At 38.5% G+C, this 27,247-nt stretch overlaps 1 protein-coding gene and 1 long non-coding RNA gene across 3 annotated transcripts in view; one reads left to right on the plus strand and one right to left on the minus strand.

The window, feature by feature from the left end:
* slc8a3 (solute carrier family 8 member 3) overlaps positions 1-27,247 on the plus strand; it is a 130,503-nt gene that overhangs the window by 95,751 nt on the left and 7,505 nt on the right. Inside the window, exons 4-7 of one of the 2 annotated variants that reach the window (XM_061968998.1) lie at positions 11,731-11,748; positions 18,703-18,827; positions 19,836-19,935; positions 25,328-25,597. In XM_061968998.1, coding sequence (XP_061824982.1) covers positions 11,731-11,748; positions 18,703-18,827; positions 19,836-19,935; positions 25,328-25,597 — 513 coding nt within the window. The remainder of the gene's footprint in view (positions 1-11,730; positions 11,749-18,702; positions 18,828-19,835; positions 19,936-25,327; positions 25,598-27,247) is intronic. The other variant, XM_061968999.1, reaches the window with a different exon arrangement.
* LOC133611860 (uncharacterized) overlaps positions 159-27,247 on the minus strand; it is a 35,868-nt gene continuing 8,779 nt past the window's right edge. The window contains exons 2-3 of the long non-coding RNA XR_012050585.1: positions 19,869-25,735; positions 159-3,157 (exon numbers count right to left, since the gene is read on the minus strand). This is a non-coding gene — a long non-coding RNA (uncharacterized lncRNA). The remainder of the gene's footprint in view (positions 3,158-19,868; positions 25,736-27,247) is intronic.

Here is a 27,247-nt window from a genome sequence, read left to right on the forward strand (position 1 = left end):
GTTTTTCAACTTGTTGAATCAATTCATGGTAAAGTTGTGTTGCGTTTGGACCAGTTGTTCCTCCCAGGGAATTCAAGTTGCTGGTCGCTCCCAAGCTCTTTTATGACACGTACAGCTGAGTAGAAGAACCACCAGAGACAGAATAGGTATTTTGTAATTTTATTTCCAAAGCCTTGGAAATAGAATGAGACCAGTCCAGCATAGACCATTCAATCGCGCAGCTAAGATGGTCTGATCTAAAATATGGAAACCTTCTCTTCTATAAAGTGTCTCTCGCTCCCACCCTCGTTGTCTCTCTTTCCAGCCCAAACACATGCCCATTGTCCTCCTCAGCTGGGCACAGGAACAGATAAGGAAAAGGAGTATCTGTCCTCCTTACATTCCTAAAGTCAAGGTTAGCACACAGTACTTGCAGACAACCAAAAGACCACAATTGGAAGAACACTAGCTGTTTTGTAATATGACTATGAAAATAAAGAAGTAACACTTAAATACGGATATATGTAAATATCTGCCTCCGACAATTGTTTAATGCATCCAGCGGGGCATCACAACAAAATGAGGCATAATAATGTGTTAATTCCACGACTGTATATATCGGTATCGGTTGATATTGGAATCGGTAATTAAGAGTAGGACAATATCGGGATATCAGCAAAAAAAGCCATTATCAGACATCTCTATTCAGAATGGTAATAATGTCAGTTAATTATCTACAAACAATTCTGTGGTACATTACATGGGACATGTAAGTGTGAAAAAGGTTGGGAGAGGAGAATAAATCTAAAGGTAAAATATATAGTGTAGAAATGCACTCAATTTCAGGAAAAGTAGTCTTGATTTTCAAAGTTTTCTTTCGGGGCTTGCGTGGCAGCACTTGGTGTCGATAGAAATGTTCTTTTTTTCATCAGTTTTCCTCTTTTTTTTCCTCAAAGGGTGCTCGCATAGATCCAGCATTGTAAACGAAAACTTGGCTACCCAGCCCCCATAAACCGTACCCTTTGTAGCCCTACAGGTGGGCCTTAAACTCATTGCCGATTCATGTCCCGTGTCATGCCTTATAAGGAAGTTCCTTCCATTAGTGTGCTTTCCAAGGACTTTCCTCACTTCTCCACCATGTTTCCCTATGAAATATGGATGAAATATTTGAGCAAGCATAGCCGAGAGCTTCGCTTTTTCCACCGTGACGCATCCTCTGGAGGGTTTCACGCTCGCCAACCGGCCGTCTCCTTCAATTCATCCTTCCGGAGCCTTTCGGCGTTCCCGGAGCTCATTACGTGGCCTTAGCCAGAGAGGCAGGGCCACAGGCTAACATAAATCCTGACGGATCGACGAGGACCTTTTTGTGTCGCTTTAAGAGTCAAGCTAATGGCGCCATTGTTAGCGGTCAAGCTTACGTCATCATTAATGGAGCTACTGAGTGGTGTGACGTCAGGGCCAGCGAGGCCTTCTCTGCTGGCCTAACATCACCACAAATCATGATCATAATTAAAGATTTAAAAAAAAATTTAATTTACTTTCCCTAGATATCTAAAATTATTCATATTCTCTTCATGTCATATATATGCTCGTTCTAGTGCTATTGTTTTTAGTTTTAGTTTGTATCCAATCAGAATTCAGCTAGCTTATGTTGCCATGCTGTACCAAATCTGCCAGGGGTCTTCAGATTCAACAATGCGGGTGTAAGTGAACATACAGTTGATAGACAGTTGCGATAGTCAATCAGATCACGAGTTGTTGTCAGTAAGGCCTTCTAGCTGGCCTCACATTGAACGTGACATTTACGCATCCTGTGATTGGATACTCACCTGGACCGTTAGTGTGACCCACCCATAAAGTGTCACATTTTTGTGTTGATTTATTTTAGTTTGTTTTGAATTCGTTTTTGGAGCTGTCATTCCACATTTATCAGTATTCACCTTGGTCAGATCACGAGTTGCCTTCTAGCTGGCCTCACGTTGAACGAGACTGCGGAAGTCGCTTCCGAGCAGTTCCGCTGTAGACACGGCACATGAGCCAAACGTTTTTAATGCACATAGGTTTTTATCAAAGTCTTTCTTCCGCAGAACGTGACTTTTCAGTCACGTCCGTATCCTCTCTCCCCTTCCTGCTCCCGGCCGCTTACTGTTCAAGACAACAGATGATTAGATTAACACGTACCACCTGGGAAATCTAATCACCTGCCGGCTGTGTCTCGCCGTCAGCACTACCACTTCTTTACCTTTAGTAGCAGGACTGTAACAATATCAATAATGTATTGTTCATAATGATGTCATGTTAAACTCCCAACGTTGGCATACGACTTCAAACGTTATCAAATAAGTTTAAATGTGCCTACCGCCTTTTGACCGTTCCTTGTTTAAGTCCACATAACAACATCACACCTTGTCAGATGGAAGACAGCGTCCGGATTCCACGCCGTGTCCAATCCCAGACCCTCAGGACCTATTTGGTGACTTCTATTGAATCACTTAGCGTACTAATTGGACCCAGATTAACTCATTTCCTTATCACCACCCCCATCACACCCCCTGCCCCCACTCCGTGGTGGAGGGGGACTTGGGAGGAGGGTTCTGAGTGTTCTGACGGTCCAAATGTAGGCCAGATAGTTGACATGATAACATGATTACATGATGACATGATTACACGATAACATGACATTATGTTATGAAATCATAATGACATTGTGTTATGATGACATGATTACACGAGGACATGATGACATGACGAGATCATGTTATGATACCATGACGAGATTATGTTACGATAACATGACAATATGGCGTAATATAATAACATGTTATAAAAGTTAAAGTTAAAGTACCGCTTGTCAGGTTCAAACACTGATGACATCTATTAAACAAGACAAGAAGCAAGGAATTAAACAGAGACAGAATTAAAATTTAGCTCAATTGAGGAGAAACGTCTGGGCTGTACTCTTGAACAGTGTCCCACCACGCTCTGACGAAAGATTGTACGCCTCCTCTTTTATTTGGACTTTCCCTGATTACATGGCAACAGATGTTTCTAAAGGAAGGGGGTCGTAAACAGCCGCTGCCTTTGGTCACAAAACAGTTCAAGGAAAAGGTGCCTGGAGGGGGAGGTCAGGTCCTGCTTCCTCTCCGCTTTGTAGATCTCGGGTCAAGACAAAATCTTCCTGTGGATTACAATACATCAAAGAAACCGACACCTTCATGTCGCTTCCCATCCTACACAGTGGAGTTTTACAAGCCTTTTGCTTGGTAGGATCAAAGACAGCTTTTGTCCTCTCGCCGGGAACTCATGGCAACACAAAGTTTTGTGATAACTTAGATGCAATTATTCTGACACCGCTGATAGTCAACCACACACTAGGTGTGGTGAAATGACCCTCTGCATTTGACCCATCCCGTTGTTTCACCCCCTGGGAGGCGAGGGGAGCAGTGAGCAGCAGTGAGCAGCAGCGGTGACCACATCCGGGAATCATTTTGGTGATTTAACCCCGAATTCCAACCCTTAATGCTGAGTGCCAAGCAGGGAGGTAATGGGTCCCATTTTTATAGTCTTTGGTATGACTCGGCCGGGGTTTAAACTCACGACCTACCCATCTCAGGGCGGACACGATCAGTGTTGGCGTTAACGCACTTTTTGTGTCTTTTTACGCATTGAAATCAGAAAGGACGCGAAATTCCGGAAGTCCTCCGACATGTTTTTTTGGGGGGGTTTTTACCGATTTTCGCTTTCCGCCGGCGTTTTGTTTACCGTATTTTCCGGACTATAAAGTTAAGCTCACCCACCTCACCGAAAGTTTTATCGATCACAAATACTGCATTTGTTTTCATAATGACATGATGTTATGATAACATGACATATTGTTATAATAACATGTTATGACAACATAATGACATGATGTTATGATAACATGGTGTTATCATGACCTAGTCTTAAAATATAATGTTATGATAACATGACAATATGATGTTCTGATAACATGACATAATATAATAACATAATGTTATGATAACATAATGACATGATGTTATGATAACATGACATATTGTTATCATAACATGTTATGACAAGATAATGACATGTTATGATAACATGGTGTTATGATGACCTAGTCTTAAAATATCATGATGTTCTGATAACATGACATAATATAATAACAATGTTATAACATAATGACATGATGTTAGGATAACATGACATATTGTTATAATAACATGTCATGACAACATAATGACATAATGTTATGATAACATGGTGTTATGATGACATAGTCTTATAATATCATGTAATGATAACATGACAATATGATGTTCTGATAGCATGACATAATATAATAACATGTTATGATAACATAATGACATGATGTTATGATAACATAATGACATGTTATGATAACATGACATATTGTTATAATAACATGTTATGACAACATAATGACATGTTATGATAACATGGTGTTATGATGATATAGTCTTAAAATATAATGTTATGATAACATGACAATATGATGTTCTGATAACATGACATAATATAATAACATGATGTTATGATAACATAATGACATGATGTTATGATAACATGACATTGTTATAACATGATGACATTGTTATAACATGATAACATGACAATATGATGTTCTGATAGCATGACATAATGTAATAACATGATGTTATGATAACATGACATGATGTTATGATAACATAATGACATGATGTTATGATAACATGACATATTGTTATAATAACATGTTATGACAACATGATGTTATGATAACATGGTGTTATGACATAGTCTTATAATATCATGATGTTATGATAACATGACAATATGATGTTCTGATAACATGACATAATATAATAACACGATGTTATGACATAATGACATGACATATTTTTATAATAACATGTTATGACAACATAATGACATGATGTTATGATGACATAGTCTTATAATATCATGATGTTATGATAACATGACATAATATAATAACATGACATGATTACATGACTACATCTTTTGATAACATAACGACATGATGTTATGATAACATGACATATTGTTATAATAACATGTTATGACAACATAATGACATGATGTTATGATAACATGGTGTTATGAGTCTTAAAATATCATGATGTTCTGATAACATGACAATATGATGTTCTGATAACATGACATAATATAATAATATGATGTTATGGTAACATAATGACATGATGTTATGATAACATGACATTGTTATAACATAATGACATGATAACATGACAATATGATGTTATAATAACAATGACAATGTTGTGATGACATGATTACATGAGAACATGACGACATAATGCTATAACGTGACAGCGTTATTTTATGATAACATGACTATGATATGATAACATAAGGACACGATGTTGTGATGACATTACATGATGACATGACAACATGATGTTATGATAACATGACAATATGATGTTCTGATAACATGACATAATGTAATAACATGTTATAATGACATGATGTTATGATAACATGATGTATTATGACATGACGTTGTGATGACATGTTATAACATGTATTATGACATGACATTGTTACGCTAACATGACATTGTTATGATAACATGATGACATGACATGATGTTATGATAACAATGAGTGTTGTGATTACATGAGAACATGACGACATGTTATAACGTGACGGCATTATTTTATGTTTACATGAGGACAAAACATGACGACATTATGTTATAACATGACTACATGGTGTTATGATAACATGACATATTGTTATAGTATTATGTTATGATAATATAATGACATGATGTTATGATAACATGGTGTTATGATGACATAGTCTTATAATATCATGATGTTATGATAACATGACAATATGATGTCATAATAACATGATGATATGATAACATGATTCTCTGATGGGGTAATAATGTGTCCCTGTAAAGATGTTGTCATCTTTTTCAATCAGTCTTGATGAAATTTGACACACGTGCTTGTCAGTCCTTTTAGGGAAACTAAGTCCATCTGACTTAAGAAAACTTTTAATAAGAGCACCACCATGTGGTGTATCCCTCATAAGAAATCATTGCACAGGTAACGTGCTTTGACACATGTTCACCCTTTAATGTGCATCACTTCCGTTGCTTTCCACAAACGCGTAAAGTCACATGACCGCAGGTGCGTTGTTGAAGAAGGAATGACACAAGCGCTTTTTTTTGTTTTCTTCCAGTGCGCCATCGCTCTCGCTGGGGAGTCTCTGGGAGGTTGTTGTCTAGTAACTGTTGCCATGGCGACAGTCGGGAAGCGTAATAGATTCTAATGGAAGTGTTGATTGTGGCACTAAGAGAGAAAGAGAGAGGCTGTGAGGCCTCGTCGTTGTTCCGTTGTTTTATGTACGTGAAATATTGGCACATGTTTTGTCTCAGCCTGGTGTCGCATCGTGTCCGCCATAATGTGACATGTCGGAAGGTCGCAGCGATCACGTAACTCTTCCGGCTTCTTGTCGATGTACCAGTGATGTACGTCACGACATGGACACTTTGCTATGTAAGGCCCTTAGGGACATTATTCCAAATGACCTCTTACCCACACTACTGAAATGCTCTCACATAAACAACTGAAATGTTTTTTCTCACACACACTGCTGAAATCCTCTCACAAACACTGCTGAAATTATTCCACACACTACTGAAACACTCTCACACACTCGACTGAAACACTCTCATACGCACTGCTGAAACACTCTCATACACACTGCTGAAATCTTCTTACACACTACTGAAATTATTTCACACACAATACTGAAATCCCCTTACACACACACTACTCTAACACTCACACACACTACTGAAACACTCTCACACACACTACTGAAACACTCTCATAAACACAGCTGAAATATTCTTACACACACACTACTGAAATTATTTTACACACACTACTGAAATCCCCTTACACACATACACACTACTTAAACACACTACTGAAACACTCACACACACCGCTGAAACACTCTCACACACACTACTGAAACACTCATACACACTGCTGAAATCTTCTTACACACACACACACTCCTAAAATTGTTACACACACACTACTGAAATTATTTCACACACACTACTGAAACACTCTCGTTCACATTGCTGAAACACTCACACACTACTGAAACACTTTCATACACACTCCTGAAACACTCTCATACACACTGCTGAAGTGTCACACACTACTGAACACTCTCACACACTACTGAAAAAATGTAAACTAACAAAATATTTGACTCTGAGTTATATACTTGTAAAAATAGCTAAAAAGCTAACATACAAACAGTTAGCATGCGTGATATACCAAGTATTTTTGACTTTGAAACGTATACCGGAATAATTAATTAAAAAGATAGCATTCTATCAGTTGGCATGCGTGAAGAAGCTAAATATTTGACTCTGAGGTATATACCTGTAGAATTAGCTAAGAAGCTAGCATGCTAACATACTAACAGTTGAAATGCACGAAGTAACAAAATATTTGCTGCAAAAGTAGTTCAAAGCTAACATCCTAACGTTAGTATGCAAACATGCTAAGAGTTGATATACGTAATTTTAATATTGTTTTTACTGTCTTGTTTTAATGCTTGTATGATGTTTTTACTCTGTAGCATTTTGAGATTTGTTGTTAAAATATTAAGTGCAATACAAATAAAATATATTATTATTATTAGGTAACAATATATTTGACTACATTTTATACCTGCAAAATTATTTTAAAAGTTAACATGCTAACAGTTGGCATGTGTGAAGTAACAAAATATTTGACTCTTGAGGTGTATACCTGCAAAATTAGCTAAAAAGCTAACATACTAACAGTTAGCATAAGTGATATACCAAAATATTTGACTTTGAGGTATTTACATGTAAAATTAGCTACAAAGCTAATAACTAACAGTTGAAATGCGTAAAGTAACAAATGATTTGACTCGTGTGGCATATACCTGTAGAATTAGCTAAGAGGCTAGCATGCTAACATAGTATTTGACTATTTGACTCTTAAGGTGTATACCTGCAAAATTACAATACACAAGTCTTCAGGTAGGTGGTGTCAGGTTCAAACACTGATGACATCTATTAAACAAGACAAGAAGCAAAGAATTAAACAGAGACAGAATTAAATTTGGCTCAAATTGAGGAGAGATGTCTGGGCTGTATTCTTGTACAGTCTCCAGAATGCTCTGGCGAAAGATTGTTACAGCTGTTTCTAAGGGACGGGGGTCGTAAACAGCCATCGCCTTTGGTTACAGAACAGTTCAAAGAAAAGGTCGTAAAACAGTTCACACAAAAGGTCGCCTGGAGGAGAGTCCGCTTTGTAGTTCTTGGGTCAAAACAATATATTTCTGTTGATTACAATACATGAAAGAAACAGAACACCTTCTTGTTGCTTCCCATCCTACACAGTGGAGTTTTACAAGCCTTTTGTTTGGTCGGATCAAAAACAGGTTTTGTCTGCTCGCCGGGAACTCATTGAAACACAAAGTTTTGTGATAACTTAGATACAATTATTCTGACATTTGGCATAGCAGCAACCTATAGAATGGTTTGTACGGGTAAATACATAAAAATGAATAGTATAAGGTTCTCAATCATATTTCAATTTGGGAAGGGCGTGAAAAAATGATTTAAAAAAAAAGATAACTGAAGATGACATTACCAATATTTGTTCACTGTGACGCAAACACATATTTACACGATAATGCTGCACAACGTTCATGCTAAATGGAATAAAATGCTGAAACGTGCGTCACGTTGTTCCTCTTTTATCTCACAGTCCCTTCGACAAAACGAAGCTCCCCGACCCTTTTGCTAGTAAACATGCTCAATTAGGAGCGACATTATATAAATACACAGCATGAAATATTCATACGCAAGCTGGCTACCCAGAGGGCGAAGACATGAAAGCAGGCCTGTAAGAACTTCCTCCCGTACTCGGCGAGGCTTCCCGTGGTGACATACTCCGATTTTAGGGTTTATATTTCTTATTTTCTAGAGCGAGAACATGAACTGACTTTACTCATATGATTATTGGTGGCTACACTTTTGCGGGGAATTTGCCTATCATTCACAATCCTTATGTAAGACAAGCACACATATGTTTTTATGCATTCTAACTAGTAAATAAATGCGAGCAAAAGTCAGCTACCAATGGAGCCAATGGGAGTTGCTCTATTCTGCATAAAAAACAAGCTCTAAAACACATCCAAAAACGTTCAAGGTTTTATATACAGTACACTGTGTAAATATACCGTATATGTAATGTAGCAACAGGCACGCTCATAATAACATGCGACATTTACGCATTTTGCTGATTTTAAGCATACGGCGGCGTATTCCTTCACAGATGGGTCACGTTTGCTTCTCCCTTCAACGACACTACTCCTCACTGAGAGACAACCAAGACTACTTTGGGACAAATACTGATCCAGAACCTTATATTTTTGAGCCTGCATATACGGAGGATGATCTCCCAAGTTTTAGAAATTGTGTGTTAAACAGATCCAGCTTTAGTGAAGTGAGCGGGGGGTGTATATTGTAGCGTCCCGGAAGAGTTAGTGCTGCAAGGGGTTCTGGGTATTTGTTCTGTTGTGTTTATGTTGTGTTACGGTGCGGATGTTCTCCCGAAATGTGTTTGTCATTCTTGTTTGGTGTGGGTTCACAGTGTGGCGCATATTTGTAACAGTGTTAAAGTTGTTTATACGGCCACCCTCAGTGTGACCTGTATGGCTATGGCCAAGTATGCGTTGCATTCACTTATGTGTGTGAAAAGCCATAGATATTATGTGACTGGGCCGGCACGCAAAGGCAGTGCCTTTAAGGTTTATTGGCGCTTTGTACTTCTCCCTATGTCCGTGTACACAGCGGCGTTTTAAAAAGTCATACATTTTACTTTTTGAAACCGATACCGATAAGTTTTAAACCGATACCGATAATTTTCGATATTACATTTTAAAACATTTATCGGCCGATAATATCGGCAGCCCGATATTATCGGACATCCCTACTTAGAATGCATAATATAAAGAAAAACATGTTCTTATTTTACATAAGGATTGTGAATGAAGGGCAAAAAAAAAAAGTGCAGTTACCCTTTAAAGTTGTACTCTGGCTGATTGCTAATCCTCATCTTACCTTCATGCACGTCTACCAGGCCTGATTGTTGGCCGCCATTTGCGTCCACGCTGTGACTCATAAGACCAGCTGTGTTGGTGAGGTGCGCTTGTTTTGTTTAACAAGACAGCTGTGATTAGGCTGCATGCTGATAACACACACACACTTCAATTATGTCCCTCTGCCTTATCTTCACTATTACCATTGTTTGTCTGGCACAACGCGTGTGTGTGTGTGTGTGTGTGTGTGTCTGTGTGTGTGTGTGTGTCTGTATGTGTGTGTGTTTTCTTGTATTTCCACCCTTCTTGAGACATCGGGACCGGTGAACAAGTTAGAACATAAATCATGGACCCAATACGGAAAACCATTGCATCTAATAGAGAATGTCTCATTTGCACCCCCTGGTGGTGAAATCTGTCAAAATTAGGGCGGTCCAAAAAAGGAGGGTTTTTCCAAATTGACTGTGTGTCGGTTTTAAAAGTGCTTTCCTCTGGTCAACATATGAAATAACAAGTGTGTGTAAGAAATTGAAATGTGCCCCCTTTGGCCAAAATTAATCAAATAAATATGTATATAGAGACACACTGTAATAACTTGAAGTAAATAATGAATATTAAAAACCAATTACAAACAAAATATTTTTTTAAATAAAAAAAAAATACTAAAAGCAGTATTTCTCTCACAATGTGTCGACTTTTTTCTTATAAAATTGGGAACAATTTTTCATATTCTTTCTGTTTCTGTAATATTGCAATATTTTCTCGTAAAAATATTACTTTTTAATGCAAAATGGTGACATTTGTCATATATAAAATTTTGACTTTTATCACAATATTGCCAATTGTTTTGTTGTTCTTGTAAAATAGTGACTTTTGAGTAAAATTATGACTTTTGTCATAATTTTGCCAAGTAAAATTCCAATTACTATTATAATATTGCCAAAATGTTAAAGTTAGTTTTGTTGAGTAAAATTCTGGCTCTTTTTATAAAATTGCCCCAATTTTATGCTTTTCTTGTAAAATTGTGACTCTTATTGAGTACAATTCCAACTTTTATCATAATATTGCACAAATGTTCCATTTTTCTTGTAAAATTTTGACTTGCGTTGAGTAAAATTACGACTTTTATTATAATATTGCCCAAATTCGAAGTTTTTCTTGTGAAATTGTGACCCTTTTCTTGTGAAATTCCAACTAATTTTTGCACAAGTGTTTTTATATTTACATAGCATGTACCGGTATATATTATTAATGTTGCAAATACAAATCTTTATATATCTAGAAAGGGTGGTCCTAAAGAGGTAGGCTTTATTCGGAGGTCTCAAGAAGGTAACAAATACAAGAATGTGTGTGTGTGTGTGTGCGTGTGTATGTGTGTGCGTGTGTGTGTGCGCGTGAGTGTGTGTGCATGTGTGTGTGTTAAAAATGAGCTGATTGGTCTGCTCCTGCAGCGTGATAAATTACAAATAAATATATAAGTATATTGATTACTGCTGCTGTTTGTGTCCTCGTTCGACCTTCTCCTTCATCCATTCATTTATATTTTCTCTCATTTTTCTTCATGTCTTCTTGTCGTGTCTTCAGCTATGCTGCTGGCCCACGGTAAGTCCCCGCCCTCCCCCCCATTTGCATCGTGTGTGTGTGTGTGTGTGAGGTTTTTTGTTGTGCGTCGTGGTTGTAATGAAAACAATGTTTGTTGATGAAATGTAGTAAGTACAGCTCAGACGGATAGGAGCGCACTAATGAGCATCAGGTTTGACATCAAACTGATTACCCTGAGCATGAGTCCATACAAATATGACAGGCGCAAGAGAAGCAGAATAAAGTCTTGGATTTAAAACCTCAACTATTTCAAAGATTATATTTTTTGTACCTGGATAAGATGTCATTCATGCAAATAAAGTGATTGGAATTGGAAAAAGTGATCTTTAATATACCCGATGTTGATGTGTTTTAATTAGGGCTGTCATAAGTAAAAAGTACCAATGAGTGTCACACACACACTAGGTGTGGCGAAATTATTCTCTGCGTTTGACCCATCACCCTTGATCACCCCCTGGGAGGTGAGGGGAGCAGTGAGCAGCAGCAGTGGATGCGTAGAATCATTTTTGGTGATTTAACCCCCTATTCCAACCCTTGAAGCTGAGTGTCAAGCAGGGAGGTAATGGGTCCCATTTTTATAGTCTTTGGTATGACTCGGCCGGGGTTTGAACTCACAACCTACCGATCTCAGGGCGGACACTCTAACCACAATCTTAGTGTTTCCCACACATTCATTTATTTGTGGCGGCCCGCCACGAAAGAATTACGTCCGCCACAAATGGATTTTTCGGCTTTTGACTCGCTCGACCGCTCATAAAAGCAATGGGACTGTCTGTGAATGTTGCTTGTAGTTACACCTCCGGTGCAGTAGGTGGCGGTAGCCTACTATGCATTGTAACTCCGCCAATAGCAAGAAGAAGAGGGACGGACGGACGTGACGGACAGACGGAATCAAAATACTCGACAGCTACTTTTCATAATGATGGCGCTTCCTACGTTTCTACCTCAAACGTCCAAAAGCTGCTGAAAGCCTTGATCCAGGATGCCATGGGGAAATAAACTTAAATGGTGCCTTTTGGCGACAGTTAGCAGCTTGGTGGCTCATAGTCGGCTAGCTAACGCTTGCTAGCGTGGTAGCATTGCTTCATTTTTACAGGTGTTATAGGTAGATAGTAGTGATGGGTCCGGCAACACCGATGCATCGGCGCATGCGTCGAGCTCAAAGAGCGAAACCCTGTGTCGGTGCGCGTACCGCTTTTAGAAAGTCACGTGACCGATCATGAGATGTTTTGGTCACGTGACCGATACGCGAACTGTGTCGCACTGACGCCTCCTCTGTGCCCTGTGACCAGGTCTTTTCTACAGCCGGAGAAATAATAACTAAGAAGAGAAAGCGTCTAAAATTGAATACGTTGGAAAAACTGTTTTTTTTTAAAATAAAAATGTGTAAAAAAAATTAAATAATAATTTCCAGGTCCACAAGCATCCTCATTCACAACACGTTCTCTTAGATTTCCATGTTATGATACATGTTCACATTATTTATTGACTGTGTCTAAAAAAGACAAAAAATATATTTTTATTCAAATGAAGTTATGAAATAATCCTAAATGAAATACAATGACTTGGTTTATATTATTGTATATACTAGGTCAGTGGTTCTCAACCTTTTTTCAGCAATGTACCCCCTGTGATTTTTTTTTAAATTCAAGTACCCCCTAATCAGAGCAAAGCATTTTTGGTTGAAAAAAAAAAAAGATAAAGAAGTAAAATACAGCACTATGTCATCAGTTTCTGATTTATTAAATTGTATAACAGTGCAAAATATTGCTCATTTGTAGTGGTCTTTCTTGAACTATTTGGAAAAAAGATATACAAATAACTAAAAACTTGTTGAAAAATAAACAAGTGATTCAATTATAAATAAAGATTTCTACACATAGAAGTAATCATCAACTTAAAGTGCCCTCTTTGGGGATTGTATTAGAGATCCATCTGGATTCATCAACTTAATTCTAAACATTTCTTCACAAAAAAAAAAATCTTTAACATCAATATTTATGGAACATGTCCACAAAAAATATAGCTGTCAACACTGAATATTGCATTGTTGCATTTCTTTTCACAGTTCTTTTTGACAGACATTTTAGTGACAAACCTGAGCTTGTGCTTCACTGAGTTTATGAACTTACATTCATATTTTGTTGGAAGTATTATTCAATAAATATATTTATAAAGGATTTTTGAATTGTTACTATTCTTAGAATATTTTTAAAAAATCTCACGTACCCCTTGGTATACCTTCAAGTACCCCCAGGGGTTCGCGTACCCCCATTTGAGAACCACTGTACTAGGTCATAAAATCAGTGTCAGTTGAGTCGGTCCATAGGTTGCCTGTAGGGATTTTTAATGTCCAGCAGATGTCAGTATTTAGTGACACAGTATCGACACAGTATCAATACAGTTTTGCAATGTGTCGAAACGCTTCATGACGCCTCATCAACCCATCACTAGTAGATAGGTTATAGCTGCATCGCTCGCGGCTCGTCATATATTTAACGTTAATCCGTGATTTCACCGAGCGTTTCACTGACGGTGAGCAGCCTGACGCTGCTTCATTAACACCGCCGCTGTTTGACTCGTGGCCCGGGGCAGACGCACGTAGTAACAGTCATGTGTTACAATACCGACGAGCTAACGTGTCCAGGTTATAACCATGTTGTCAATAAACACACATGGACTGAAGCTAAATTGTCCACTGTCCACTGCAGCATGTGAATGCAATGAAAAGAATAAAATCTGAGCCAACCAGCTGTTAAAATGTTGTCCAGGTTAATGTTTTGGCCATTAAAGGCCCTTCATTTCAAGATTTCAACTGTGATCGGGCTTTAAACAGGTGGCTGACCTGTTCATATGGGTGTAACTGCTACTGGTCAAATAATGTGAAATAGCATTTAATTTTACATGTATGCAATGCCATTTAAATGTAATTATAGATAATAATAATAATAAATACTGTGTAGTGTTGTAAATAGTCAACGGGAAGGATTTTAGTAAGATATAAGCCATGAGCACTACACAGCCAGAAAAAAACCTAGGCAGGACAAGTAAAAATATTGGGGCAAGTAGATTTGAGAAGTCGGGCAAGTAGAAAAAACCTTAACGTTGAACCCTGCATGTGTTGAGCTGCTGCCGCTTAAGGTTAGACGGCACTGTACATAGAGTGGTTCTGCTCGTTAGTAATAAATTCTAATGTTGGATGTTCACTCCTTCACACAGATGAGTATAGAAAAATATTTTCAACGGCCGAAAAGGGCTCGACTTGGAGAGGAGGTAGGCCTACAGTCCGGACCACAGGTGCGACCTGTTCAGCAGCAGGAGGAGGAGGAGGAGGTTGACTGACTGTGACAGGACACCTCTGCCTCTGTTTCACTTCATGTTGCTGGTAAATAATATGGTTGTAGTAGTAGGCTAAAGTTAGATTATTTAGTATTCACTAATTAAAGGGGCAGAGCTTTAAGAGACATTTTAGCTTTTATATTTTATAAGATATATTTTTTGTAAGAACCACAATTAATAAATATATTTCAGTGAATCACTAATTGTTCAAATCTGTATATAAATATGTACATAAAATGTTGTAATTATATTCCAACTCCGCGTTCTTCTCGGTCATCGCCGCTGCCGCCCCCCCCCCCCCCAACCACACCACCACAAATAGATGCCCGTCCTGTGGGAAACACTGCAATCTGCATATATACATGATTAATGCTATTATTTTGGGTGATTAATCGCATGAGTTGAAGTGTTTACCAGCCCGATTTTGACTAACCGCATGGAATGCATTACTTTTTGTGCACAATCCTCCTAAATTGTGACGAGGGCCCGATTTCCAGCCGGACAACTATATTGGGGCGTGCCTTAAAGGCACTGCCTTTAGCGTCGTCTCTCACCTGAAAAGGAGACTATTATATATGTCTCCGTTATTCATAGCTTTATGTATAACCCATAACACGGTGGCCGAATGGATATAGACACTCATGAACGGTCAGAGAAGCACAAGGCTGGTCACAGCCCAGTATTATGGGCCACCTTGCAAGCAACATTCCGTTCTCATTTGCGGATGTTTTCAACAAATCCGTGAAGGATATGTTCCCGGATTCAGAGATCGCTCGCCAGTACTCAAATGGCAGAACAAAAGCTACTCAAATAGTGAAAGGTATTTTTTTTTTAAGTAAGCAGCAAGTACAGTACAGTTAGTAGAACTGTGTTTTCATTGCTGTACTAATATATATATATATATATATATATATATATATATATATATATATATATATATATATATATATATATATATATATATATATATATATATATATATATATATGTATGTATGTATGTATGTATGTATGTATGTATGTGTATGTATGTATGTATATATATATATATGTATATATATATATATATATATATATATATATATATATATATATATATATATATATAAGAAATACTTTAATTTCAGAAAATTCTACCTATAAATATACTCCCCCTAAACAGCGTCCCCCGCTTGGTCCCCATTCCAAATGATAACCAATGTGTGTGTGTGTGTGTGTGTGTGTGTGTGTGTGTGTGTGTGTGTGTGTGTGTGTGTGTGTGTGTGTCAGAGGGGACTTGGCTGTGATGTTTAATGGCGTTGTTAATATTTGATGGCGAGTGTGTTGGTGGAGGATGAAGACAAGGTGCCTCAGTGGGGGCGTCACACGCCGTGCATGATGGGAAGCCTCTCGGAGGCGCCGCACTCCCTCCTTGATCCACTCGGACAGCGCTGAGTGCGTGTGGTTTTTTTCGCAGCTCGTGTGACTTTTGGTGTCATGCGGGCCTTCAGGAACTTTCTTTTTCAACAGACACGGGAATCTTTTTTTTGTTTATTCGGTCCTCAAAAAGTGAGCCCGATTCCGACAAAGTGTGCCGCGCGCCGGGATCGTGCTTATTTTGCAGACAGTTGCCATGGAGACGGACATGTTGCATCACCTAGGGAAGCAGACACTCCGCTCCTCTCACACGTTCTATTATTATTATTATTATGTATGACATACCAGCAGACATACGCAAGTGTTTGTGATATTAATATTCATGTCATAATCATCAATGCTAGAATAATAAAATATTGGTCGAATGCAACTGAGATAGGCTCCAGCGCCCCTCGCAACCCCTAAAGGGACAAGCGGTAGAAAATGGATGGATGGATGGTTTCAGGTGCCTCGCGTGATATGAAAAGTTGTTTTCCATACATGACTGATTTAAATATCCATCCATCCATCCATTTTCTACCGCTTGTCCCTTTCAGGGGTCATAGAAAATTATTAATATGAACATTATAGTACATTTTTAATATGAACATTATGTTTACGTTACACGTCAATTACAGCAAATGTTTTTTGTCTATAATTAAAGAACAAAAGCATTGTCTAATTTCGCAGCCATTCACCTTAGTCATATAACATGCTAACTGTTACTGCAAAAAAAAGTTAGCATGCTAACATTAGCATGCTACCTTTTTTTAGACAAGTTTGCAGCCGAATACTTGATTGTCATATAAAATTCGGTACTTGACACAAACTGTTCACATGCTGACTGTTAGCATGCTAATGTTAGCATGCTAACATTAGCAACCGGGCAACAGCTAGCATCGATGAAACACAATTTGATTTGATGTAATCCAACTTTCAACTTTGTTTTTGACACGTGCTAACTGTGAGCATGCTAACATTAGCATGCTACCTATAACGTGCTAACTGTAACTGCAAAAAAGTTAGCATGCTACCTTTTTTTAGACAAGTTTGCAGCGGAATACTTGATCGTCATATAAAATTCGGTGCTTGACACAAACTGTTCACATGCTGACTGTTAGCATGCTAATGTTAGCATTATGCAACCTATTTTTATGGGCTTTCCTCTGTGATGTTAAGTTCCTGTTAAAGGCTGTTATACAGTACATGCCTTGAGCTCTTATTTTGAAGGCGCTAAGAGCGGAAGTGATGACACTTTGTAGCGGAGCGGAGGTTTTGAAAGAAAGAAAATAAAGTGGTCCTCGTGTAAAACTGGAGCCTCCGTGTTTGTTATTTTGTAGTTTTATACAAAATATGTACCGTATTTTTCGGAGTATAAGTCGCTCCGGAGTATAAGTCGCACCGGCCGAAAATGCATAATAAAGAAGGAAAAAAAACATATAAGTCGCACTGGAGTATAAGTCGCATTTTTTGGGGAAATGTATTTGATAAAACCCAGCACCAAAAATAGACATTTGAAAGGCAATTTAAAATAAATAAAGAATAGTGAACAACAGGCTGAATAAGTGTACGTTATATGAGGCATAAATAACCAAGTGAGAACGTGCCTGGTATGTTAACGTAACATATTATGGTAAGAGTCATTCAAATAACTATAACATATAGAACATGCTATACGTTTACCAAACAATCTGTCACTCCTAATCGCTAAATCCCATGAAATCTTATACGTCTAGTCTCTTACGTGAAAGAGATAAATAATATTATTTGATATTTTACGGTAATGTGTTAATAATTTCACACATAAGTCGCTCCTGAGTATAAGTCGCAGCCCCGGCCAAACTATGGAAAAAAAACTGCGACTTATAGTCCGAAAAATACGATACTTTAATTTGATGTATTCTAACGTCCAAGTAATGGAAAAATACTTCCTTCCCAGAATGCTTTACTTTATCCGAGTGTTTAAAAAGGAGGTGATTCATGTTTAATCTGAGTGTTTGTAAAATACTTTTGTTAAACATGACAAATTCTTGCTGTTACTTAGCTGAAAATAATTTCACTATTCCATATCAACGTGCCGATTCTTCAAATGATTTAAATTGACATTTTAAATGTGTAAATTTGCAGGAACCTGCTTTTAGACAAACGTGATGATGAACATAAATCTTGACTGTTCCTTTACAGTTTGTTAAAAACATGTTTTCTTTCTCTGCGTGCTCAGATGTTCCCGACAGGAAGTTGACGTCGAGCGAGGAGGAAGCAAAGCGCATCGCTGAGATGGGGAAGCCGGTCTTGGGGGAGCATTCCAAGATGGAGGTGATCATTGAAGAGTCGTACGAGTTTAAGGTGAGGAAGAGGAAGGTGCTTCATTTTGTGTTAATGATGCCACCTTGCATTGTGTTGTTTATTGTTATTATGCTATCATCTTGTTATGGTATTGTGTTATGTTGTCATGAAAATGTCTTATTATGGTATTATCATGTGATATGATGTTATTGTGTTATCTAAATTGTCCTAATACAGTACTGTATCATCATGGTATTGTCTTATTATGGTATCGTGTTGTAATGGTATGGTGATATCATGTTATTGTGTTACCGTGGAACTGTCCTAATAAGGTACTGTGTTATTATGGTATCCAGGCATCTTGTTATCGTGGTATCATGTTATCGTGGTAATTTGTTATTAAGGTATTGTCTTATTATGATACGTTATCGTAGTTTTGTGTAGTGGTGGTATCGTGTTATCATGGTATGGTATTGTGTTATGGTAGTATGGTGTTACAGCGGTGTCGTGTTATCATGGCATCGTGTTATGGGGCAATGTTATTATGGTATCGTGTTATGTTATAATTGTATTGTGTTATTTTGGTATGATGGTGTCGTGGTATCGCGTTATCATAGTAAGGTATTATACCAGTATTGTGTTATCAAGGTTTAGTGTGATTATGTTATTGTCTTATCATGGTATTATGGTATTGTGTTATCATGGTATCCGGTTATCATGGTATAGTGTTACTATATCGTTATTGTGTAATCATTGTATTGTTGTTATTGCGTTATCATGGTATTGTCTTATTGCGTTATTGTGTTACCATGTGTTTGTGTTATTATTGCGTTATTGTGTTACCATAGTATTGTTTTTATTGCGTTATCGTGTTGTTATTGCGTTATTGTGTTACCATGGTATGTGTTATTATTGCGTTATCATGTTATTATTGCGTTATCGTGTTATTATTGCGTTACTGTGTGCTGTCGTTTTATTGTTTTGTCATGTTATTGTGTTATCATGGTATTGTACTATTGTTGCATTGCATTAGTGTGTCATTGTGTTGTTGTTGTGTTGCTGCCACAGAGCACAGTGGACAAACTCATCAAGAAGACCAACCTGGCTCTGGTGGTGGGAACCAACTCTTGGAGAGAACAGTTCATGGAGGCCATCACCGTCAGTGCAGGTACTGGAAGATACTGGAAAATACTTTAAGATATTGGAAGATACTTTAGGATACTGGAAGATACTTTAGGGTACAGGAATATACTATAAGATACTGGAAGATGCTTTAAGATACTGGAAGATACGTTGAAGATAATAGAAAATACTTTAGGATACTGGAAGATACTAGACGATACTTTAGGATACTGGAAGACACTTTAGGGTACTGGAAGATACTGTAAGATGCTTTAACATACTGGAAGATGCTTTAAGATACTGGAAGATGCCTTTAGATACTGGAAGATACTTTATGGTACTGGAAGATACTTTAAGATCCTGGAAGATACTTTAGAATACTGGAAGCTACTTTAGCGTACTGGAAGATACTTTGAAGAAACTAGAACATACTTTAGGATACTGTAAGATACTTTAGGATACTGGAATATACTTAAGGGTACTGGAAGATACTAGAAGATACTTTAGGATACTGGAAGATACTTTAAGATACTATAAGATGCTTTAAGATACTGGTAGATACTTTAGGGTACTGGAAGATACTTTAGGGTACTGGAAGATACTTTTAAGATACTGAAAGATACTAGAAGATACTTTAGGATACCATAAGATAAATATACTTTAAGATACTAGAAGATGCTTTAAGATACTGGAAGATGCTTTAAGATCCTTGAAGATACTTTAGGATACCGGAAGATACTTTAGGATACCGGAAGATGCTTTAAGATACTGGAAGATGCTTTAAGATACTTTAGGATACTGGAATATACTTAAGGGTACTGGAAGATACATAAAGATACTTTAGGATACTGGAAGATACTTTAAAAAGATGCTTTAAGATACTGTAAGATACTTTAGGATACTGGAAGATGCTTTGAGATACTGGAAGACACTTCTAAGATACTGGAAGATACTTTAGGATACTGGAAGATACTTTAGGGTACTGGAAGATACTTTGAAGATACTAGAAGGTACTTTAATATACTGGAAGATACTTTAGGATACCGGAAGATACTCTAGGATACTGGAAGACACTTTAAGATACGGGATGTACGTTTGTACTTTAAGATACAGAAACATACTTTATGATACAGGAAGGTACATTAAGATACTGCAATATACTTTAAAATACTGGAAGGTACTTTAAAATACTAGAAGATACTACGAGGTACTTTTGTATTCTGGAAGATGCTATAAGGTACTGGGAGAGGTACTTTAAGATACTGGAAGATCATGGAAGATACTTTAAGATACAGGAGGGTATTTTAAGATACTGGAATATACTTTTGGCCAGCAGGAACAAAACATTAAAACAACGTTGAGAACTTGTTGAATTAGGTCCTGACGTTGAGCAACTCAAACCTAACGTTGAAACAACATGCTTTTTGACTACTTTTAATCAATGCTGATTTGACCATCGAAATTTGGTCATTTCCCAAACAACAACGTGGGTCCAACGTTAGACATCCAGTTTATAAATACAACTATTTTGCAACGTTGTTTCAAAGTCAGTTTAAAAGGACGTGTGTGTTTTGTGCCTGCTGGGAAGGTACTTTAAGATAGAGGAGGATACTTTTAGATACTGAGCGATACGGCAGAGCTGCATGAAGTTAACAATAAATATATGAATGTATATGATGGAACTTCTATAAGGTAAGTGAAGTACATGCGAGCTCATAGTTCAGTTAGACCTTGCTCAACCTCCAGATTGTTCAAATGTAGAATTTCCCCCATAGAGAATTTTGCAAATTTACTGTAAATGATCTGTTCCAGTGTCAAACTGTGGCCATGATAAATGCCACACAATGTTTTAAGTCACATTTGAACATTCATAATGTTCAAATGTGTCGCTTGCACACTCGAGTCCGCTAAAAAGCCAAAGAAAACAATCACATTATCATTAGCTGAAAATCTGACTTCATTTGTGTCAGGCTTGGACGGAGGAAGGGACTCAGATGCAGAGAGGTGATTCCAAATAAAGCTTTTATTTTGAAATACTTTTTAAGCCTCCAGAGCCGAGTAAATTCAATTACTATGAAATACAAAAATACTATCGACAAAATGTTCCAAAAGGGAAAAACCGAAAATCACTCCAAAAAAAAGGAGGAATACAAAAATAAGGATGGTATAATTAGCACCGTATCTGTTATCAAAAACTTTAACAAAAAACGCTCCAAACAGGAGGAAGAAAATAAAGACTATAAAACTTAACTACTCTAATCAATGTAAACAAAAAATCACTCAACAAACTTTGAGGAAAAAATCTTTAAGGAAAAATAATAACTCACCACTGCGGTAGAAAAAAGGTAGGATAACAAAAGTTGCTCTGAGGGAGGAAAAAAGTCAATTCAAAATTACAGCGTGGGATATTCTGGGAGCAAGGACGTAGACGTGAGACAAGGCAAGGCATGGACATGGAACAGGGACATGGAACGCAAGACAGGCACGAAAGCTCGAGACAATCTGGCACAGAACAAGGGGAGGCTTGGGCTTATAAAGAACATGAGGGTAATGGGAAACAGGTGGAAACAATCAAGGGTCAGGAATGACGTCAGACTGGTGACACAAGAGGAAGGACCCGTGATCTGAAACAAGAGGAGTTGCTTTTCAAAATAAAACATGTAGATCACAAGACAGAAAAACCCAAGACAAGACTTCCCTCACCGCGGTGTGACAATTTGTACTAAATAAGCTTTCATCACGGCCACAGTTTGACCCTGGAACAGATGATTCCTCTAGCCATCTACTATGTGTGTTAAAAAATGGAGGTTGGCGAGCGTGGTCACATGCAAGTACATTCAAGTAATTTGGCTGTCTGACGCAGTACTTTGTGGTATTGTGTCCTGTGATACTTATCTGGTCTTTTTAGGTAGTGATCGGTACATGAGAGCCTGTGTTCTTGCCTCTGATTGGCTGAATGTCTGCGTTAGAAGTCTTTTTTACACTTAGTCATGAAAGCTGCTGACTCACATTTCAGCCTCCAAAAAGAATCCAGCTTTGTTGCGAGAATCTTCTCGGACAGCAGAGCGCTCGTAGGGAGGAAGAAAAAGTCATCCATGGCGTCACGCACACCGCCGTCATCTCAGCTTCCTGCGGCCTGCAGCGCCACCGCCGCCATCGCGGCCGGCGTGTAGCGGGCGCGTGAAGGCCAGCGATTGTCACTCCCGCCATGAAATATTGAATGGAGTGGCACTCTGATTTTTTCATGAGGCACCCTGGGCTTGAAAAATGCATGCGGCTCTCGTGGCCTGACACTTGGAATAACGTCTTCTTCTTCCTGATTCTCCTCCACCTGAGGAGCTCCATCGCTGACACGCCTGGAGACGTCCTGACGGGACGCCGAGGAGATCTTCCATCGCCTTGTCGTCTTTTTAGCACAACAGCTGGCTGAGATTACAGAAAGTCTCACATCAGGCATTAAAACTAGAAAATGTAGGACACAAAGCCAAAGACCCTCTATACAACAGGAGCGCTCCTCTGTTTTTAAAGCCTTTACTGCAAAAACACTAGCCAAAGATCCTCTATACGACAGGAGTGCTGTGCTGTTTATAAAGCCCTGCTTCAAAGTTGCTAGCCAAAGATCCTCTGTATGACAGGAGTGCTGTGCTTTTAAAGCTCTACTGCAAAAACACTAGCCAAAGATCCTCTATACGACAGGAGTGTTGTGCTGTTTGTATAGCCCTGCTTCAAAAATGCTAGCCAAAGATCCTCTACACAACAGGAGCGCTCTTCTGTTTTTAAAGCTTTTATTGCAAAAAACGCTAGCCAAAGATCCTCTATACGACAGGAGTGCTGTGCTGTTTATATAGCCCTGCTTAAAAAATGCTAGCCAAAGATCCTCTACATGACATTGAGCACTCTGCTGTTTTTAAACCCTTTACTGCAAAAACGTTGGCCAAAGATCCTCTATATGACAGGAGCGCTCTGCTGTTTTAAAAGCCCTATTGCAAAAACACTAGCCAAAGATCCTTAATGTGACAGGAGTGCTGTTTTCAAAGTCAGGCGGCAAAAACACTAGCCAAAGATCCTCTATACGACAAGAGTGCTGTGCTGTTTATAAAGCCCTGCTTCATAGATGCTAGCCAAATATTCTCTGTATGACAGGAGTGATGTACTGTTTTAAAGCCCTATTGCAAAAACACTAGCCAAAGATCCTCCATACAACAGGAGCGCTCTTCTGTTTTTAAAGCCTTTACTGCAAAAACACTAGCCACAGATCCTCTATACAACAGGAGCGCTCTTCTGTTTTTAAAACATTTACTGTAAAAACGCTAGCCAAAGATCCTCTACATAACAGGAGCACTCTGCTGTTTTTAAAGCCTTTACTGGAAAAAAAAACGTTGGCCTAAGATCCTCTATATGACAGGAGCGCTCTGCTGTTTTAAAAGCCCTACTGCACAAACTCTAGTCAAAGATCCTCTATGTGACATGTTGTTATTTAAAAGCTCCACTACAAATACGCTAGTCAAAGATCTTCTTAATGTGACAGGAGTGCTGTTTTTAAAGCCCGACCGCAAAAACACTAGCCAAAGATCCTCCATACGACAGGAGCGCTCTGCTGTTATTAAAACCCTACCGCGAAAACATTACCAAAAGATCCTCTATGTGAAAGGAGTGCTCTGCTGTTTTTAAGGCCCTATTGCAAAAATTCTAGTCAAAGATCCTCTATACGACATGAACACTTGTTATTTAAGGCCCCACTACAAAAACTGTAGTCAAAAGATCTTCTTATATCACAGGAGCGCTCTGCTATTATTAAAACCGGAGTGCCAAAACACTAGTCAAAGATCCTCTATGTGACAGGAACACTGCTGCTATTGAGAATCTACTCCAAAAGCGCTAGCCAAAGATCCTCTGTATGACAGGAGTGCTGTGCTGTTTTAAAAGCCCTACTGCAAAAACACTAGCCAAAGATCCTTAATGTGACAGGAGTGCTGTGTTTTTAAAGCTCGATGGCAAAAACACTAGCCAAAGATCCTCTATACAACAGGAGCGCTCTGTTGTTATTAAAACCCTACCGCAAAAACATTACCAAAAGATCCTCTAGGTGAAAGGAGTGCTCTGTTGTTTTTAAGGCCCTACTGCAAAAACTCTAGTCAAAGATCCTCTATGTGACATGTTATTTAAACTCCACTACAAATATGCTAGTCAAAGATCATCTTATATCAAAAGAGTGCTCTGCTATTATTAAAACCGGAGTGCAAAAACACTCGTCAAAGATCATCTATGTGACGGGAACACTGCTGCTATTGAGGATCTACTCCAAAAACGCTAGCCAAAGATCCTCTATGCTGATATTTTTAAAGCCCTACGACAAAACGATGAGCCAAAGATCCTCTATTATGACATACATTAATTGTAGTTGTTGAGTACCATGTAAAGGGTTTCTCCTCCACCAGATGAGGAAGAGGACGACGCGGGCGAGGAGCGTCTCCCGTCCTGCTTCGACTACGTCATGCACTTCCTGACGGTCTTCTGGAAGGTTCTGTTCGCCTGCGTGCCGCCCACCGACTACATGAACGGCTGGGCGTGCTTCGTGGTGTCCATCGTCATCATCGGCCTGCTGACGGCCGTCATCGGCGACCTGGCGTCTCACTTCGGCTGCACCATCGGCCTCAAGGACTCGGTCACCGCCGTGGTCTTCGTGGCGCTCGGGACGTCCGTCCCAGGTGAGGAGAGGAGAGCGTTGGTCGACTTGCATCTTGTTTGTATATTTTACATCAGTAGAATAGTCTGGTCCGTGGTCCAACTGTTGCCATGGTGCAACGCGTTTCACCACAGTGCCATCTGCTGGACGTGCAGCGTCACTGCATGTATAAAAAAAAACACACAAATAAACTCTGAAGAAAAGTACAGAGAAGTGTTCATGGAGTAATACTGAACTCTAGTGGCCTAAACAGGTACTGCTTTACCCTCTGGGGCACACATCATTGAATAGTAGTTAAGTAGCGCCAGGAAGAAAAGTCTTCAGGACGTTAAGCGTGAATAAAACATTTTTTATTTATCTTTTTACTTTTTTTCTTTGTTCAGCTCTCTTAATCAGTTTCAGTCCTAAATAAAAATAGCTGACATGTATTTTTTAACCCATTGAATTCCCATTTAATCTAATTATATCAGTCTTCTATTTTGACCAACTATTTTAACTAAAAATTAAATATTCATCCATTTCCTACCCCGTGTTTCCCTCATACTTGCTTTTTCCGGGAGACTCCCGAATTTCAGTGCCCCTCCCGAAAATCTCCCGGGGCAACCATTCTCCCGAATTTCTCCCGATTTTGCCGTGATGCCTTTAGCGTCCTCTACAACCTGTCGACGCGTCCGCTTTTTCACCATACAAACAGCGTGCCGGCCCGGTCACATGTTGTATGCGGCTTCTGCATACACACGAAAGTGACTGCAAGACATACTTGATCAACAGCCATACAGGTCACACTGAGGGTGGCTGTATAAACAACTTTAACACTGTTACAAATATGCGCCACACTGTGAACCCACATTAAACAAGAATGACACATTTCGGGAGAACATCCGCACCGTAACACAACATAAACACAACAGAACAAATACCGAGAATCCCTTGCATCCCTAACTCTTCCGGGCTACAATATACACCCCCGCTACCACCAAACCCCTTTTGGGGTACAATGCATCAAAATTACTTGTATTAATAAAAGTATGTAGCCCTTAACAGTTATTGTATGGATAACTCTTTTTTTGCACATTTTTAAATATTAAAAAATGACATATTTAGCTCGAAATGGGCATTCAAATAGTTACAATTATATATTAAATTATTTTTACGCCCTAGCGGTCCTTATCTGGGCTAAAATAATTTCCCAATGTATCGATGATATATGGGACAATTTAAAACAAAAATATTACAATTGAGGTAGAAATCATTCCATTCGGATTAGCAACACATTCAAATGTATGGCCAAAAAATATGGAGAAAAATGTTTGTTTTATTTGAGGCAAAAAGATTTGTGACGAAATAAGAAATTATTTCAAACTCACAACAAAAAAAACAATTTATAACTAAAAAATTTAAATTAAAAAACATTTTTGTTACAAATGTTTGGGGTTTCAATTGGGTTTTCAATTCTTGTGGGCGTGACCTAGTCTGAACAATATGTTAGAAGCTTTTTTATTGGTCAGTGTCACCCACCTCTCCCTTGTCTTCTTTTATTCCCCTCCAAATTTGTTGAAGGCAGAGATATCAACAGTCACGCCCATATATGGTCACGTCATCATCCGTGACTGACCAATGAAAATGCTTCTGACATGTTCAATGAAGATTGACTTCAAGATTTAAGTTGCGT

The sequence above is a fragment of the Nerophis lumbriciformis genome, linkage group LG08, assembly GCF_033978685.3.
Source record: "Nerophis lumbriciformis linkage group LG08, RoL_Nlum_v2.1, whole genome shotgun sequence".
Taxonomy (NCBI): domain Eukaryota; kingdom Metazoa; phylum Chordata; class Actinopteri; order Syngnathiformes; family Syngnathidae; genus Nerophis; species Nerophis lumbriciformis.